The 14,211-nt window shown below is 59.2% G+C and overlaps 2 protein-coding genes across 18 annotated transcripts in view; one reads left to right on the top strand and one right to left on the bottom strand.

The window, feature by feature from the left end:
* Positions 1-9,204, top strand: part of PTPN23 (protein tyrosine phosphatase non-receptor type 23) — a 31,637-nt gene extending 22,433 nt beyond the window's left edge. For 2 of the 4 annotated variants that reach the window (XM_001495506.6, XM_023620523.2), the window contains exons 3-25: positions 182-309; positions 568-644; positions 1,312-1,361; positions 1,518-1,649; positions 1,929-2,009; positions 2,106-2,237; positions 2,323-2,370; positions 2,802-2,858; positions 2,988-3,046; positions 3,228-3,307; positions 3,420-3,534; positions 3,630-3,695; positions 4,089-4,234; positions 4,537-4,848; positions 4,932-5,086; positions 5,188-5,339; positions 5,441-5,620; positions 5,712-7,473; positions 7,554-7,738; positions 7,859-7,963; positions 8,050-8,188; positions 8,282-8,395; positions 8,475-9,204. In XM_001495506.6, the coding sequence (XP_001495556.3) occupies positions 182-309; positions 568-644; positions 1,312-1,361; positions 1,518-1,649; positions 1,929-2,009; positions 2,106-2,237; positions 2,323-2,370; positions 2,802-2,858; positions 2,988-3,046; positions 3,228-3,307; positions 3,420-3,534; positions 3,630-3,695; positions 4,089-4,234; positions 4,537-4,848; positions 4,932-5,086; positions 5,188-5,339; positions 5,441-5,620; positions 5,712-7,473; positions 7,554-7,738; positions 7,859-7,963; positions 8,050-8,188; positions 8,282-8,395; positions 8,475-8,954 (4,755 nt within the window). In that variant the 3' untranslated portion in view covers positions 8,955-9,204. Of the gene's footprint in view, positions 1-181; positions 310-494; positions 645-1,311; positions 1,362-1,517; positions 1,650-1,928; positions 2,010-2,105; positions 2,238-2,322; positions 2,371-2,801; positions 2,859-2,987; positions 3,047-3,227; positions 3,308-3,419; positions 3,535-3,629; positions 3,696-4,088; positions 4,235-4,536; positions 4,849-4,931; positions 5,087-5,187; positions 5,340-5,440; positions 5,621-5,711; positions 7,474-7,553; positions 7,739-7,858; positions 7,964-8,049; positions 8,189-8,281; positions 8,396-8,474 lie in introns of all 4 variants that reach the window. The other 2 variants (XM_023620524.2, XM_070237784.1) reach the window with 1 other exon arrangement.
* A 292-nt stretch (positions 9,205-9,496) lies between these two features.
* The window catches only part of SCAP (SREBF chaperone), an 83,021-nt gene continuing 78,306 nt past the window's right edge, over positions 9,497-14,211 (bottom strand). For 7 of the 14 annotated variants that reach the window (XM_023620527.2, XM_023620529.2, XM_070237789.1 and 4 more), the window contains 8 exons: positions 14,020-14,135; positions 13,357-13,882; positions 13,176-13,261; positions 11,190-11,272; positions 10,917-11,083; positions 10,655-10,735; positions 10,240-10,446; positions 9,497-9,892 (listed from right to left, as the gene is read on the bottom strand). In XM_023620527.2, coding sequence (XP_023476295.1) covers positions 9,647-9,892; positions 10,240-10,446; positions 10,655-10,735; positions 10,917-11,083; positions 11,190-11,272; positions 13,176-13,261; positions 13,357-13,882; positions 14,020-14,135 — 1,512 coding nt within the window. In that variant the 3' untranslated portion in view covers positions 9,497-9,646. The remainder of the gene's footprint in view (positions 9,893-10,239; positions 10,447-10,654; positions 10,736-10,916; positions 11,084-11,189; positions 11,273-13,175; positions 13,262-13,356; positions 13,883-14,019; positions 14,136-14,211) is intronic. The other 7 variants (XM_023620528.2, XM_070237794.1, XM_070237795.1 and 4 more) reach the window with 1 other exon arrangement.

The raw sequence follows: 14,211 nt of genomic DNA, 5'->3' as shown, positions 1-14,211 counted from the left end.
CTGAGACCACCAGTGCTGGCTGGTGGTTGTTGAATGACTGCAGGTGTAGCTGTGGGCTTTCTTTGGATCCCTTGGAGTCTCCCAGCTCTGATGCATATTTCCTGGGCGTTTGTGGGAAGACAGGCATACCTGTCATCTACCCCAAGTGATGACAGGCCTGTTTCTCCCATCTGCCCCCCAGAATGCTGTCCGTGTCCCACGGGACTTTGAGGGCTGCAGTGTCCTCCGCAAGTACCTAGGCCAGCTCCACTACCTGCAAAGTCGCGTCCCCATGGGCTCAGGCCAGGAGGCTGCCGTTCCTGTCACCTGGTGAGAGCTGGCAGGCAGGGCTGGGGAGAACCTAGAGGGTACCTGGGACAGGCCAGGGTGTCTGGATGGTGGGGATGCCCCTTCCCTCCCCTCCCCTGCCCTTTCCTTTCCTTACTGCACAGGATGGGGAGTGGCTTGGTGTGGTCTCCCCAGGCTTCACTCCTTCTGACCCCACACTGGGGTAGCTGGTCCCCTCACCTGGCCTCAGGGCCCTGGCCAGCTCCTTCCCTCAGGATGACTGGGGTGGCATGTCTACAGGACTGAGATCTTCTCAGGCAAGTCTGTGGCCCATGAGGACATCAAGTATGAGCAGGCCTGCATTCTCTACAATCTCGGTGAGCTGCCTGACCCCTCCCCCTTGGCCCTACCTCCCAGCTCTGTCAACCCAGCATCTCAGCTCAGCAGAAGGCCACCAAGTGGGCTGATGGATGGAAGACACCTGGGTTCTGACCCTCCACTGCCTTCCCCGCAGCTCTACTGGCACCTCTTTTCTGGGCCATCTGGAGCCACCCTGCTGAGGAGAGGCTCCACTGGGTTGGCTGCCACAGGGCATTGCCATCTTGTGCTCCAGCCAGGAGAGATGGCCTGTCTTCTTTGACTGGACAGCTCCTAACCCCGCTTGTGGCTTTGGGCTACTTCAGGCAGAAGGAGGACAAGGCTGGCCTCAATCGGCCCTGCCGTCAACCCTGATGACTCAGCCTCAGCCTGGCTCAAGGGAGAAGCCTGGGGAGCCCGAGAGTACTGTGTAGGCCTCCCTCAGGCTTCAAGACCGGCCCTGTAGGCTGGGGGCTGTGGACGGGAGCCTGTCCTTCCTCCACTCCCACCCCTGCCTGGTGCAAAGCAGGAGACTGAGGGGCTTGGCTCATCTTCTCAGTCTCCCCCTTTGCTATAGCTTTGGTGTCCTTGGACCAACTGCCTCAGTTCTCAGATCCATTTTCCTGATCATGGGTGACAACACTACTCCCTCTGCCTCACTCTCACACCATGTCTCTGCCTCCCCAGGGGCGCTGCACTCCATGCTGGGGGCCATGGACAAGCGGGTGTCTGAGGAGGTGAGGAGGGGCACGGGCAGTGGGTGGGACACAGGACATAACCAGGGAGGGGTGCTGAGTGTTCGCAGCCTCCAGAGATGAGTCCTGCCCTGCGGGAGTGGACACAGGCAGCTGTCTGGCTCTGCCTCTGACCATCCTCCCCGTCTTCCCTCCCAGGGCATGAAGGTCTCCTGTACTCACTTCCAGTGTGCAGCAGGTGCTTTTGCCTACCTGCGTGAGCACTTCCCTCATGCCTACAGCGTTGACATGAGCCGCCAGATCCTCACTCTCAATGTCAACCTTATGCTGGTGAGGTGGTACCCTTCTTGGGGCTGAGTTGAATCCAGGGGAGGGGACAGTTAGGGCTGCATCCTAGACCAGGCCCTGTGCAGATGGCGGTGAGGGACCAGCAGAGGGCCTTGGCTTTGATCTTTTGAGGCCCAGGTGAATCAGGAGCAGGACTGTGCTTCTTGGAGTTGGGGAGGCTGGAGAAGAGAAGACAGTGAAGAGGGGATCCCTGGGTCTGCCTGCTGGGAAGGGCAAGGGCTCCAGGTGAACAAGGGAGGCCACCTGCATTTGTTGCCCCAGGGCCAGGCTCAGGAGTGCCTTCTGGAGAAGTCGATGTTAGACAACAGGAAGAGCTTTCTTGTGGCCCGCATCAGTGCACAGGTAGGGATGGGGTAAATGGTGGTCCTCAAGGAACTGAAGCAGGCCTTTGGTTTACTCCTGACTCCCTCCCACTGACGGCCCCATCCTGGCCCTCAGGTAGTGGATTACTACAAGGAGGCATGCCGGGCCTTGGAGAACCCTGACACCGCCTCGCTGCTGGGCCGGATCCAGAAGGACTGGAAGAAGCTTGTGCAAATGAAGATCTACTACTTTGCGGCTGTGGCTCATGTGAGAGCACCATGGCCTGGGCCTGGACGGGGCTGAGCTGCCACAGCTCGGGAAATAAGTAGTGACATCTCTTCTTTTTTCCTAGCTTCACATGGGGAAGCAGGCTGAGGAGCAGCAGAAGTTTGGGGAGCGGGTGAGTAAGCTATGACAAAGACGGGACTCAGGACTTGTTCCAGCCCTGTTAGTGAGATCCTGGTGGGGTCCCTTCCCTTACAGAATAGAGGGCGCAGTCTTCTCTCTGTCTCTAACCCCCATATCCCTGGCCACTCCCCTGCTGTAGGCCGTGTGTTTCTTATGTGTTGTCCCATCTTGCAGCCCTCATCCCTAGGGGACTGAGGACATGTAGCAGGCTCCCCTCAGGAGAGGGCTAGTTGGAAGTGTAAGCTGTAAGGTGGAGCAGGGTGTGATGCTAACCTTGGTCGTGTTGGCTGGGCTGGCACCTGGCTGCCTCCTTCTTGTCTTCTAATGGGTCACCTGATAGCCGGGCAGTGCTCAGTGGGTGTCAGAAGGAGTAGGGTCCAAGCAAGGAAGGACGGACCAGGCTCTGCCTGCTGCCCCCCACAGGTTGCATACTTCCAGAGTGCCCTGGACAAGCTCAATGAAGCCATCAAGTTGGCCAAGGTAAAGCTGAAGAAGAGCCTGGCCACGCCTCAGAGCTCTGAGATTACAGGAGGCAGGCCTGGTGGGGCTGAGGGGTGTCCTGGCACTGGCCTCGGTTGGTGCTGAGCATCCTCCATCCCTACCGCACAGGGCCAGCCTGATACTGTGCAAGACGCACTTCGCTTCACTATGGATGTCATTGGAGGAAAGTGAGTCTGTGGGGCTAGGGATGGCCCTGGTTCCTTCTTGTTAGGAAGGGTCTTGGCCCTCTGCCTACATCATTGGGAGGAAGCCACCAGTGCCAGAGAGCAGTGGCCCACGTGGGAGGCTAGGTCCTGGATTCCCACTGATCACCCAAGACTTCCCACTCTCCCTTCTCCTGACCCCCAGGTACAATTCTGCCAAGAAGGACAATGACTTCATCTACCATGAGGCTGTTCCAGCACTGGACACCCTTCAGCCTGTGAAAGGTCTGAAGCTGAGGGGAGGCCGAGATTGGGGTAGGAGGTGAAGATGGGACAGAACAGAGGCAGACTGGAGGTTTGTGGGCCTGGTCTCCAGAATTCTTCCTCCCCCTCCCAGGTGCCCCCTTGGTGAAGCCCTTACCAGTGAACCCCACAGATCCAGCTGTTACAGGCCCTGACATCTTCGCCAAACTGGTACCCATGGCTGCCCATGAAGCCTCCTCGCTATACAGGTGGGTGGGAGGGGCTGGCACTACGGTTAGCACAGGTTGGGTGGGGATGTCTCAAGGGACATAGGCTTCCAACAGCTGCTCTGTCACTTCTGCAGTGAGGAGAAGGCCAAGCTGCTTCGGGAGATGATGGCCAAGATTGAGGACAAGAATGAAGTCCTGGAGTGAGTGCAGGGCTGAGAGTGGGAGATGTGGGGGTACACGCCAGACCTCTGTGGGGTCCCCAGTGCTGCCTGCAACAGAGAGAGTAGTGTCTGCTTGTACCAGGTTTCCTTGCTCTGCCCTCCCTGCTCTGGGCCTCGTGTGCTGCATGTGTAAAATGAGTCACATATCTTGGGAGGAGGATGTCCCTTCTGTCCCATTGTTTTCAGCAGTGCCCTGAGCATGTTCTGTGAGGCTAGGCCAGACCAGATCCAGTGCTGGAAGTTGGAATGTTGATTTGCTCTCTGCTAGGACCTCAGACCTAGCTTCAGTGGTGGGGACTGGCCCTAGTGGGCTCCTTTTACATGTGAGGAGTTGAGTCAGCACCCAGCTCCTGCTCCTGTTGCCCCTCGCAGCCAGTTCATGGATTCAATGCAGCTGGATCCTGAGACAGTGGACAACCTTGATGCATACAGCCACATCCCACCCCAGCTCATGGAGAAGTGTGCGGCTCTCAGTGTCCGGCCCGACACCGTCAGGAACCTCGTTCAGTCCATGCAAGGTGAGTGAGGGGGAGAGCAAGCAGGTGGAGGGTGAGAATATGGAAGTCATCTGCTATGGTCTCCATGTCCCCTGTTCGCCAAGGATGGAAATTGCATCTCTCCAAGCACCTGGCACAAGCACCCACCTACACGGATCGCTGTACCCTCACTGCCCGCCCATCTGCATTGCTGAGCAAGCAGTGGGCCATACACAAGCCCTTGACTGAGTGGGCAGTTCTCTCTCTTGGGGGATGGGCCGCAGTGGGTGCCTGGCCTGCTTGCCTCAGAAGCTGTTCCCCCCTCTCCCACACCCCCCCCCCAGTGCTGTCAGGTGTGTTCACGGATGTGGAGGCCTCCCTGAAGGACATCAGGGACCTGCTGGAGGAGGATGAGCTGCTAGACCAGAAGCTGCAGGAGGCAGTGGGCCAGGCAGGAGCCAGCCTGGCAGTCTCCAAGGCTGAGCTGGCAGAGGTGAGGCGAGAATGGGCCAAGTACATGGAGGTCCATGAGAAGGCCTCCTTCACCAACAGTGAGCTGCACCGTGCCATGAATCTGCACGTTGGCAACCTGCGCCTGCTCAGTGGGCCGCTGGACCAGGTCCGTGCTGCCCTGCCCACGCCAGCCCTCACCCCAGGTGAGCCCCGCCTGTCCCAAACCCGCGGGAAGAGACGTGGAGCTGGGAGTTTCTTTGGCCTCACTGACCACTGCTGCTCCCAGAGGACAAGGCTGTGCTGCAGAATCTGAAGCGTATCCTGGCCAAGGTGCAGGAGATGCGGGACCAGCGTGTGTCCCTGGAGCAGCAGCTGCGTGAGCTTATTCAGAAGGATGACATCACTGCCTCACTGGTTACTACGGACCACTCAGAGATTAAGGTCGGATTGGGTGAGCAGGGTGGAGGAGCTTTGACACAGGGCTCCTGTGTGGCCCTGTGAGGCCCTGAGTGTCTGTCCTTCATCCCCCAACACTTCCTCAGAAGCTGTTTGAGGAGCAGCTGAAGAAGTATGACCAGCTGAGAGTGTACCTGGAGCAGAACCTGGCTGCCCAGGACAACGTGCTCCGGGCACTGACAGAAGCCAACGTGCAGTATGCAGCAGTGCGGCGGGTGCTCAGCGAACTGGACCAAAAGTCAGTGTCTGGCCGTGTGCTCTTGCCCACAGTCCCTCCCAGAGTCTCTCTCAGAGCTTGGCTCTAGCTGTTCACCTTCTGCTGGCCCTTCTGTCCACCAGGTGGAACTCCACGCTACAGACCCTGGTGGCCTCTTATGAAGCCTATGAGGACCTGATGAAGAAGTCCCAGGAGGGCAAGGACTTCTATGCGGACCTGGAGAGTAAGGTGGCCGCTCTCTTGGAACGAGCACAGTCCACCTGCCAGGCCCGTGAGGCTGCCCGCCAGCAGCTCCTGGACAGGTGAGTGTGGCCCGGGGCCCAGGCACGGCCGCAGCCCAAACCCAGGCTGGGCTGATGGGAGTCTGGCTCCACTTCTTATGTTGTCCCACAGGGAGCTGAAGAAGAAGCCACCACCACGGCCCACAGCCCCAAAGCCATTCCTGCCCCGCAGGGAGGAGGGTGAGGCAGTGGAGACAGCAGACCTGCCCGAGGAGCTGCGCAGTCTGCCCCCTGACATGGTGGTTGGCCCACGGCCACCTGACACCTTCCTAGGAACTGCTGCCCCACTCCACTTTCCTCCCAGCCCCTTCCCTGCCTCTGCAGGCCCAGGACCCCACTATCTCTCGGGACCCTTACCCGCTGGTACCTACTCGGGCCCCACCCAGATGTTGCAGCCCAGGGCCCCCCAGGCCCCAGGGCATCCTGCAATGGCCATGGTACCCGGACCTGCCCTCTACCCAGCCCCTGCCTACACACCAGAGCTGGGCCTTGTGCCCCGATCCTCCCCCCAGCATGGTGTGGTGAGCAGTCCCTATGGGGGGGTAGGGCCACCCCCAGCAGTTGCAGGTATGCCCTCAGCCCCACCTCCCCAGTTCTCAGGCCCTGAGTTGACCATGGGGGTTCGGCCAGCTACTACCACAGTAGATAGTGTCCAGGCCCCCATCTCCAGCCACACAGCACCACGGCCCAACCCCAGCCCTGTTCCTCCCCAGCCCTGCTTCCCGGTGCCCCCACAACAGCCATTGCCCACGCCCTACACCTACCCTCTAGGGGCCAAGCAGCCCCTCCCAGCACCCACAGCCCAGCACCACTTTTCTCCTGGGATCCCCACGGGTTTTCCAGCCCCGAGGGTTGGGCCCCAGCCTCAGCCCACACGAGCAGCATTTGGGCCCCCGCCCCCTCAGCAGCCCCTTGCACTCCAGCATCCGCATCTCTTCCCACCCCAGGCTCCGGCACTGGTAGCCTCTCAACGCCCCTATCCCTTTGCCCCTCAGCCTGGTGTCCTGGGGCAGCCACCACCAGCTTTGCACACCCAGGTCTACCCTGGCCCCTCTCAGGACCCTCTGCCCCCCCATTCAGGGGCTCTGCCATTCCCTAGCCCTGGGCCTCCTCAGTCTCCCCATCCCACCCTGGCATATGGTCCTGCGCCTGCCTCCAGGCCCCTGGGCCCCCAAGCAGCCCCTCTCTCCATTCGAGGCCCCCCACCTGCCAGCCAGCCCACCCCCAGTCCCCACCTGGTGCCTTCACCTGCCCCATCCCCAGGACCTGGCCCAGTACCTCCTCGGCCCCCTGCAGCAGAGCCACCCTCATGCCTGCGCCGAGGCACTGCAGCTGCAGATCTGCTTTCCTCCAGCCCTGAGAGCCAGCATGGAGGCACCCAGCCTCCTGGGGGTGGGCAGCCCCTGCTGCAGCCTACTAAGGTGGATGCGGCTGAGGGCCGGCGGCCACAGGCCCTGCGGCTGATTGAGCGGGACCCCTATGAGCACCCTGAGAGGCTGCAGCAGTTGCAGCAGGAGCTGGAGGCCTTTCGGGGCCAGTTGGGCGATGCAGCGGCTCTGGACACTGTATGGCGGGAGCTTCAAGACGCACAGGAACACGATGCCCGTGGCCGCTCCATCGCCATTGCCCGCTGCTACTCACTCAAGAACCGGCACCAGGACGTCATGCCCTATGATAGTAACCGCGTGGTGCTGCGCTCAGGCAAGGATGACTATATCAACGCCAGCCGTGTGGAAGGGCTTTCGCCATACTGCCCACCGTTGGTGGCCACCCAGGCCCCACTGCCTGGCACAGCTGCTGACTTCTGGCTCATGGTGCATGAGCAAAAAGTGTCAGTCATTGTCATGTTGGTGTCTGAGGCCGAGATGGAGAAGGTGAGAGGGAGAGGTTGGATGGGCACCCAGGAGGGACGCTGGAAAACCAGCCCTAACTGCCCCATCTATTTGCCCCTCAGCAAAAGGTGGCACGGTACTTCCCCACTGAGAGGGGCCAGCCCATGGTGCACGGTGCCTTGAGTCTGGCCCTGAGCAGTGTCCGCACCACTGAGACGCACGTGGAGCGGGTGCTGAGCCTGCAGTTCCGTGACCAGAGCCTCAAGCGTTCACTCGTGCACCTCCACTTCTCCACCTGGCCTGAGTTGTGCGTCTGCTGCCCTGGGTGGTAGTTGGGGACCTGGGGGCCTTCTGCTCCTTAGGGTGGGGAGGGGTGGGGAGGATCTCTGATCAGGTCTGGCTCAAAAGCACTGCCCTGCCCCCGCAGAGGCCTGCCTGACAGCCCCAGCAACCTGCTGCGCTTCATCCAGGAGGTGCATGCACATTACCTGCACCAGCGACCCCTGCACACACCCATCGTCGTGCACTGCAGGTAGGGTGCAGGTAGCAGGTGGGCAGCTGCCTGAGGTTCCTCTGCCATGGGCTTTGGCCTGGCCTTACACCCACTTCCTGCCACAGCTCCGGAGTGGGCCGCACAGGAGCCTTCGCACTGCTCTATGCGGCTGTGCAGGAGGTGGAGGCTGGAAACGGGATCCCGGAGCTGCCTCAGCTGGTGCGCCGCATGCGGCAGCAGAGGAAACACATGCTGCAGGAGAAAGTGAGGGTCTGGGCCAGTGGGTGTTGGACTGGGCCTTCTGCCCTGGGGTCCCAGGGCTCTGCCCAGCTAACCAAGCCAAATGCACCTCTGCAGCTGCACCTCAGGTTCTGCCACGAGGCAGTGGTGAGACACGTGGAGCAGGTCCTGCAGCGCCATGGCATGCCCCCTCCATGTAAACCCTCAGCCGGCACAAGCATCAGCCAGAAGGTAAGGAAGGAACTCCTGGGGGCTGTGGGGACAGCCACAGTCTTGTGACCCTCGTCTTTACCCACTTCTGTCTTCTCAGAATCACCTTCCTCAGGACTCCCAGGACCTGGTCCTCGGAGGAGACGTGCCCATCAGCTCTATCCAGGCCACTATTGCAAAACTCAGCATCCGGCCTCCTGGAGGCTTGGATTCTCCAGCTGCCAGCCTGCCAGGCCCTGTAGAGCCCCCAGGCCCACTGCCAGCTAGCCTCCCAGAGTCCACCCAGCTCCCATCCTCCTCCCCACCTCCCCTCTCTTCACCCCTGCCTGAGGCCCCCCAGCCTGAAGAAGAGCAGCCAGCACCTGAGGTCCCCAGCGTGGGCCCGCCCTCCTCTTCCCTGGAGCTGCTGGCCTCCCTAACTCCCGAGGCCTTCTCCCTGGACAGCTCCTTGCAGCGAAAGCAGCGGATGAGCAAGCAGAACTTTCTGCAGGCCCATAACGGGCAGGGTCTGCGGGCTGCCCGGCCCACTGATGACCCCCTCAGCCTTCTGGATCCACTCTGGACACTCAACAAGACCTGAACAGGCTTTGCCTGCTTGGTCCTTACACTACATCATCATCTCCCATGCCTGTCTGCCCATGCTCAGCAGGGCCTCTCCAGGTGGGCCTGGTCTCTTACTCCCATTCCTGCTGCCTTCAGCCCTACCTGGCCTAGCCCGCACCCCTGTAGGGTAGGGGTGCATCACAGGCCTTGCTCAGGTTCTGCTCCTTTGTGGGACCTGACATTTTTCAGCTCTTTGCTATTGAAATAATAAACTGACCTGTTCTGTGGCCAGGGTTTGTCCATTGCCACCTCAGGGAGAGAGCCAGAGCCCCAGTAGCACCATCTGAGATGTACCTTTAGTGAGCTTGGATGTGGGTGGGTGGTAGGATGACCACCCCTGGAATGGTCAAGAAGGCCTCTAGTGCTGGCTTGCTGAGCCTCCCTCACGCTGTACACTTCTTGAGCTGAGAGAAGTCTAACCAAGTACTAAAGTTTAGACACAGGGAGGGAATATGTAAGTAAGTGACACAGAAGCTCCTCTAGGGGAAGACGCAAGCGGATCACAAGGCCTCTGGCAGATGTGATTAAAAAAAAGGTTTAATAATATTACAGTCATGAGGCAGGACAGTTCAAAGGCAGCTTGCAGAAGACTCATCTCCTCCCTCCAGTCTAGCTCCAGTGCATTGGCCCTGTGTAGCCGGCTGAGAGGGGCGCAGCTGCTGCCCACCCTCAGTCCAGCTTCTCCAACACAGAGGGCACATACACCAGGCTGAGCTCACTGCCAAAGTTGCAGACAATGGCAGCATTGTCCAGCACCAGGATCTGGCGGGCAGGCTGGGCCTCGCTGTTCTTCCCCAGGTAGACTGTCTGTAACAGGTCCCCGTAGTTTAGGTCCCAAAAGGAGACACAGCCCTGGCCACCAGTCACCAGTAGGTTGTCTGAGATGACGCCCAAGCTTGCACCACAGCCCAGGTCCTAGAGGAAAGGACACGACAGGCTCAGTGTCTTGAGTCCTCCTTAAAACACCAAGAGGGGCTGGTGCCATGGTGTAGTGGTTAAGTACGGTATGTTCTGATTTCAGCAGCGCAGGTTCACGGGTTCAGATCCCAGGCATGGATCTACACCACTCATCAGCCACACTGTGGTTGTGGCGGCAACCCACATACAAAATAGAGGAAGATCAGCACAGATGTTAGCTCAGGGACAATCTTCCTCAAGCAAAAAAAGAGGAGGACTGGGAACAGATGTGCTCAGGGCTAATCTTCCTCAGCAAAAAAAAAAAAACCCAAAACTGAGAATCCTGTGGCCCCTAACCTGCCTACCTGCTGAATGGAGTAGAGCTTGATGCCTGTGCTGCGGTCCCAGATGCTGATGAGGTCATCTAGGCCACTGCTGATGACGCAGGAGGTGGTACAGGTGAGGGAGGTGACATCCCCACGGTGAGCAAACATGTGGCTGACCCGGCTGCCAGTCAGCACATCCCACAGGCAGATGGCCCCATCTTGTCCGCCACTGGCCAGCACCATGGTCTAGGGGAAGAGGCCCAGGGGACCTGGGTCACTGAGGTGGAATACCTTTGTCCACAAGGGTGTCCGTCCTAGTGCCCCAGTGGGTGGCGGCCCTCCCACTACATCCCAGAAGGCCCTTGGGGGCCAGCTCCCAGGAGTCAGAAACAAGAGCAATGGGCCTGGCATAGTACTCCTGCACCCCTCCCACAGCTCCCCATCAGCCCCTTACCTGGTCAATGTACACCGTTGTGATGGCCCCTGAGTGGCCCTGCAGGGTGAAGAGACAGCACGAGTCCTCCAGACGGAACACCTGGGGCAGGGATGGGCATCAAGTTCTGGACAATCTGGTGTTTTCCAAATTACAGTTTGGCCAAGAAATCCCTTCCACGGTTCATCCAGGACACCTCTAGCCTCTCCCCGACCGACCCCAAATGCTCCTCATCCCTTGTGCTAGGCCACCCTAGCACCTAAAAGACGGAGCCAACACTCACTCTCAGGGTGTGGTCTTGGCTCCCAGTCACAAGGCGCCCAGCAGCGGCCTTCAGGGCTGTGATGGGTTTCTGGTGTGCACAGGGCACTGTGTGGGTCAGGCGACAGGCCACCGTGTCACTGCTGCTGTACACGGGGGATGCAGGGGAAGTGCCCCGCCCTGGGGTCCCTGGGGACAACAGGCCAAGTGAGGGATCTCTGAGAAGACACCTTACAAGCAGCCCCTGCACTTCACCCACCAGGTGCAGGCCCCTGCCCAGCCCAGGCCCTCTGACCTCGGAACTGCAGGGGGCTGAGGGAAGTGTGGGTCTCCAAGGAGAAGAAATCGAGGGAACCGTTGAGCCGGGCAGCCACAATCCTGGAAGACAAGAGCAGCTACCAGGGGGATCTCCCTCAGAGCCCCCAGCCTTGAGGCCGGGCACCATGGGTACTTGACAGGCTCAGCTCCACTGAGCATGTGGGAACAACAGAGACATGAGGGACCATGGCCAAGAGGGAAGAACGTGCTGTGGAACAGATGCTGAAACTGGAGGGCCCAGGTTGCAACTCTAATTATTAATCTGTGCCTCAGTTTCTTCATCTGTGAAATGGGGACAACCTCACAGGTTGTCCTCAATTGAGTACCCAACTCACAAAGTGGTCACAAGGAGTAAATGAGCTAATATACATAAAATGATACCTGAGGAACATCACCTAAGATTGTAAACCAGGAAAAAAAAAAAAAAAAGCATGTGGAAGGTTCCACTTCATAGCCTGGAGCTAAAGGAAAGCCTTCTGAAGCGGCGAAATAGGACCTGAGGTGGGGCTGCGTTTTGCTGCCACAGGAGGTACTGCTGTCTCTATCACATAAAAGCAGCTTTAACCCAAGCACCACCTATTCCATTTTCCTTTTCCCGTCTTTTTTTTTTTTTTTTGCTGAGCAAGATTCGCCTGAGCTAACACCTATGCCAATCTTCTTCTATTCTGTCTGTGAGCCACCACCACAGCCTGGCCACTGACGACTTGTGTAGGTCCGTGCCCAGCAACCAAACCTGGGCCACTAAAGTGGAGTGTGCCGAACTTAACCGCTAGGCCACAGGGCCAGCCCCACTCCATTTCCTTTTTCCACAAAGAAGGATTCTCTCCATTGCCCAGAAATCCCTAGGCACAGGTTTGACAGGCAGAGATGGGGACATTTGTCCAGTGACCCCAAAGCCTCGAAGTGAGTGGGCTCAAAATCTTACTCCAGCAAAAGGCAATGCACGTCTATAACCTCCACCCATGAACTGGAAGGGCCCAGGGCAGAGCTGCGGAAGGCCCAGTGTACAGGAAAGGGGAGGGCAAGGAGGAGAGACCGTGGTCATCAGGAACTTTGGGGGTTGGGCTGAGCCCGTGGGCTTTCCCTAAAACTGGAAACAAAACAAGCAGCAAGGAAGAATTTCCAATCGTGGGGAACCTAATGAACTTGGCCAGGCTGGAGGACAGGCTGGAGGACAAGGCCTGTGCAAGAAGCCTGATGGTGGCAGGAATGACAGCAGCAGCCAACAAAAATTGAGAGAACTGAGGACAAGGGGTTCCTCCTACCCCAAGGAAAAAAAAAAACCTCAAGCTCTAGCCTAGATGGTGGTGCCACAAATGGTCAGAGACTCTGGAAGGAAGAGCCAGCATGAGACAAGCAGGTGAAGCGCTCAGCAGGAGGCTCCTGGTCATGGGTGAGACCTGGGTTTAAGAGCCCAGAGGTGGGAGCCCAAAGTCTGGGTGGCTGGGACCTTCACAGGGAGTGTGTGCAGATGGAGCCCTGGGAACACCCACAGCCAAGAGGCGCGCTGAGGAGGGAGGCGAGAATAGTGTCCAGTATCAAAGGGAAAGAAATGTTCTAACAAGAAGGTTCTTTTGAAAATGCACTTTTCTGTAACTGAAAATGCAGCCAAGAAACCAAGAAAGGTCAGTATTGACAGGGCAATTAGAGATATGCTGGCTTCACAAAGGTGAGAAAGGAAAACAGTGTACCCACTCCCCACTGTCACAGTGGTTAAGGGTCCTGGGAGCTCAGCGTGTGCCAGGCCCTATTCTACATGCTTCCTACCAGTTAACTCTTTTTAGTTGTCACCCCTCCCATTGAGGTGGACTACCCGCTGTTCACAGGTGTGGGGCTGGGCACCGAGAAGGGAAGTCAAGTCACATACCAGCAAAGGGGAGCCAGGACTCAAACCTCTGAGTATGGCCTGGCCAGGAAGGGCTGGGGATGTCTGGGGTTGAGGCAGGCAATCTAGCAATCTCACCTTTTGTCCAGGAAGACGAGGGCTGTGATGCCCGAGGAGACCTCCTCGCTGCTGCAGTGCAGCACGCCCTCGATGGCATCCCATACCTGCAAGCCCAGAAGCTGTGAGCACCTGCGGGCTGGGAAGGCCCACAAGCCCCAAGTGGACGGCCCCTCTGCCCACCTCCAGTCCCTCTGCCCACCTCCAGCCGGCCACTGCTCCGCCCCACCACGATGAGGTTGCCCTGCAGCTCCAGGCTCCAGATGGAGCCGTCTGCGCTGGGGGCCCAGGCAAGACAAGGGGAGCCCTTCTCGGAAGGAGAGCCCGCCTCATCCTCAGGGGCTTGGAGCAGCGCAGGTCCAGGTGAGGGTGGGCGCAGGGCTGGTGAGTGGATGGGAGCCAACCCTTCCTCCTGGTACACTTGCTGCACCAGGCGGCTGAAGTCATAGCCTGGGGAGTCCCGAGTGCGGCCGCAGCCTGCCCGGTGCCGGGGCTCTGGCTGAGCGGGCTCTGAGAGCCGCGTCTGCGCTGAGAAGTTGGTGTCAATCAAGGAGCTGAGGTCCGGCTGGTCCCCGAAGAGGGAAGGTGGTAGAGGGCCCCGGGGGCGGTGCTGCAGTGGAGGGCTGTCCCCAAGCTCCTCTGGGCCACCCTTCCCGCCATCTGACAGTCGTTCCCAGCTCTCCTGAGCCTCGAACACGCTGCTAACACCACTGTCCCGGCGCTGCCTGCTGGAGGTGGGGGGCCAGGAGGGCAGAGTAAGGACAGTGGTGGGGTGGCAGGGGATGGCAGGGAATGATGGCAGGGAATGGTAGGAGTGGGAGGTGGGGCAGGAGACGGGGACAGGGCATGGAAAGGTGGCACGTACCCCGGGCGTGGGATGCGTGTGAGGCAGTCCCCAGTCTGTGCATCCCATACGCAGACGTGGCCTGCCAGGCAACAGCTCACCAGCAGCATGCCATCGCTGGCCAGACATTCAATGTCCTGTGGGCGTGTGACACGAAACATGAGCACTGGCGTCAGCACGGTCCAGGGCCCCAGGCGCCCCCACAGCCCCCAG

This window comes from Equus caballus, chromosome 16, assembly GCF_041296265.1.
Source record: "Equus caballus isolate H_3958 breed thoroughbred chromosome 16, TB-T2T, whole genome shotgun sequence".
Classification (NCBI taxonomy): Eukaryota; Metazoa; Chordata; class Mammalia; order Perissodactyla; family Equidae; genus Equus; species Equus caballus.
Note: the sequence above shows the minus strand (reverse complement) of the source record. Positions and strands in the feature narration are given on the sequence as shown.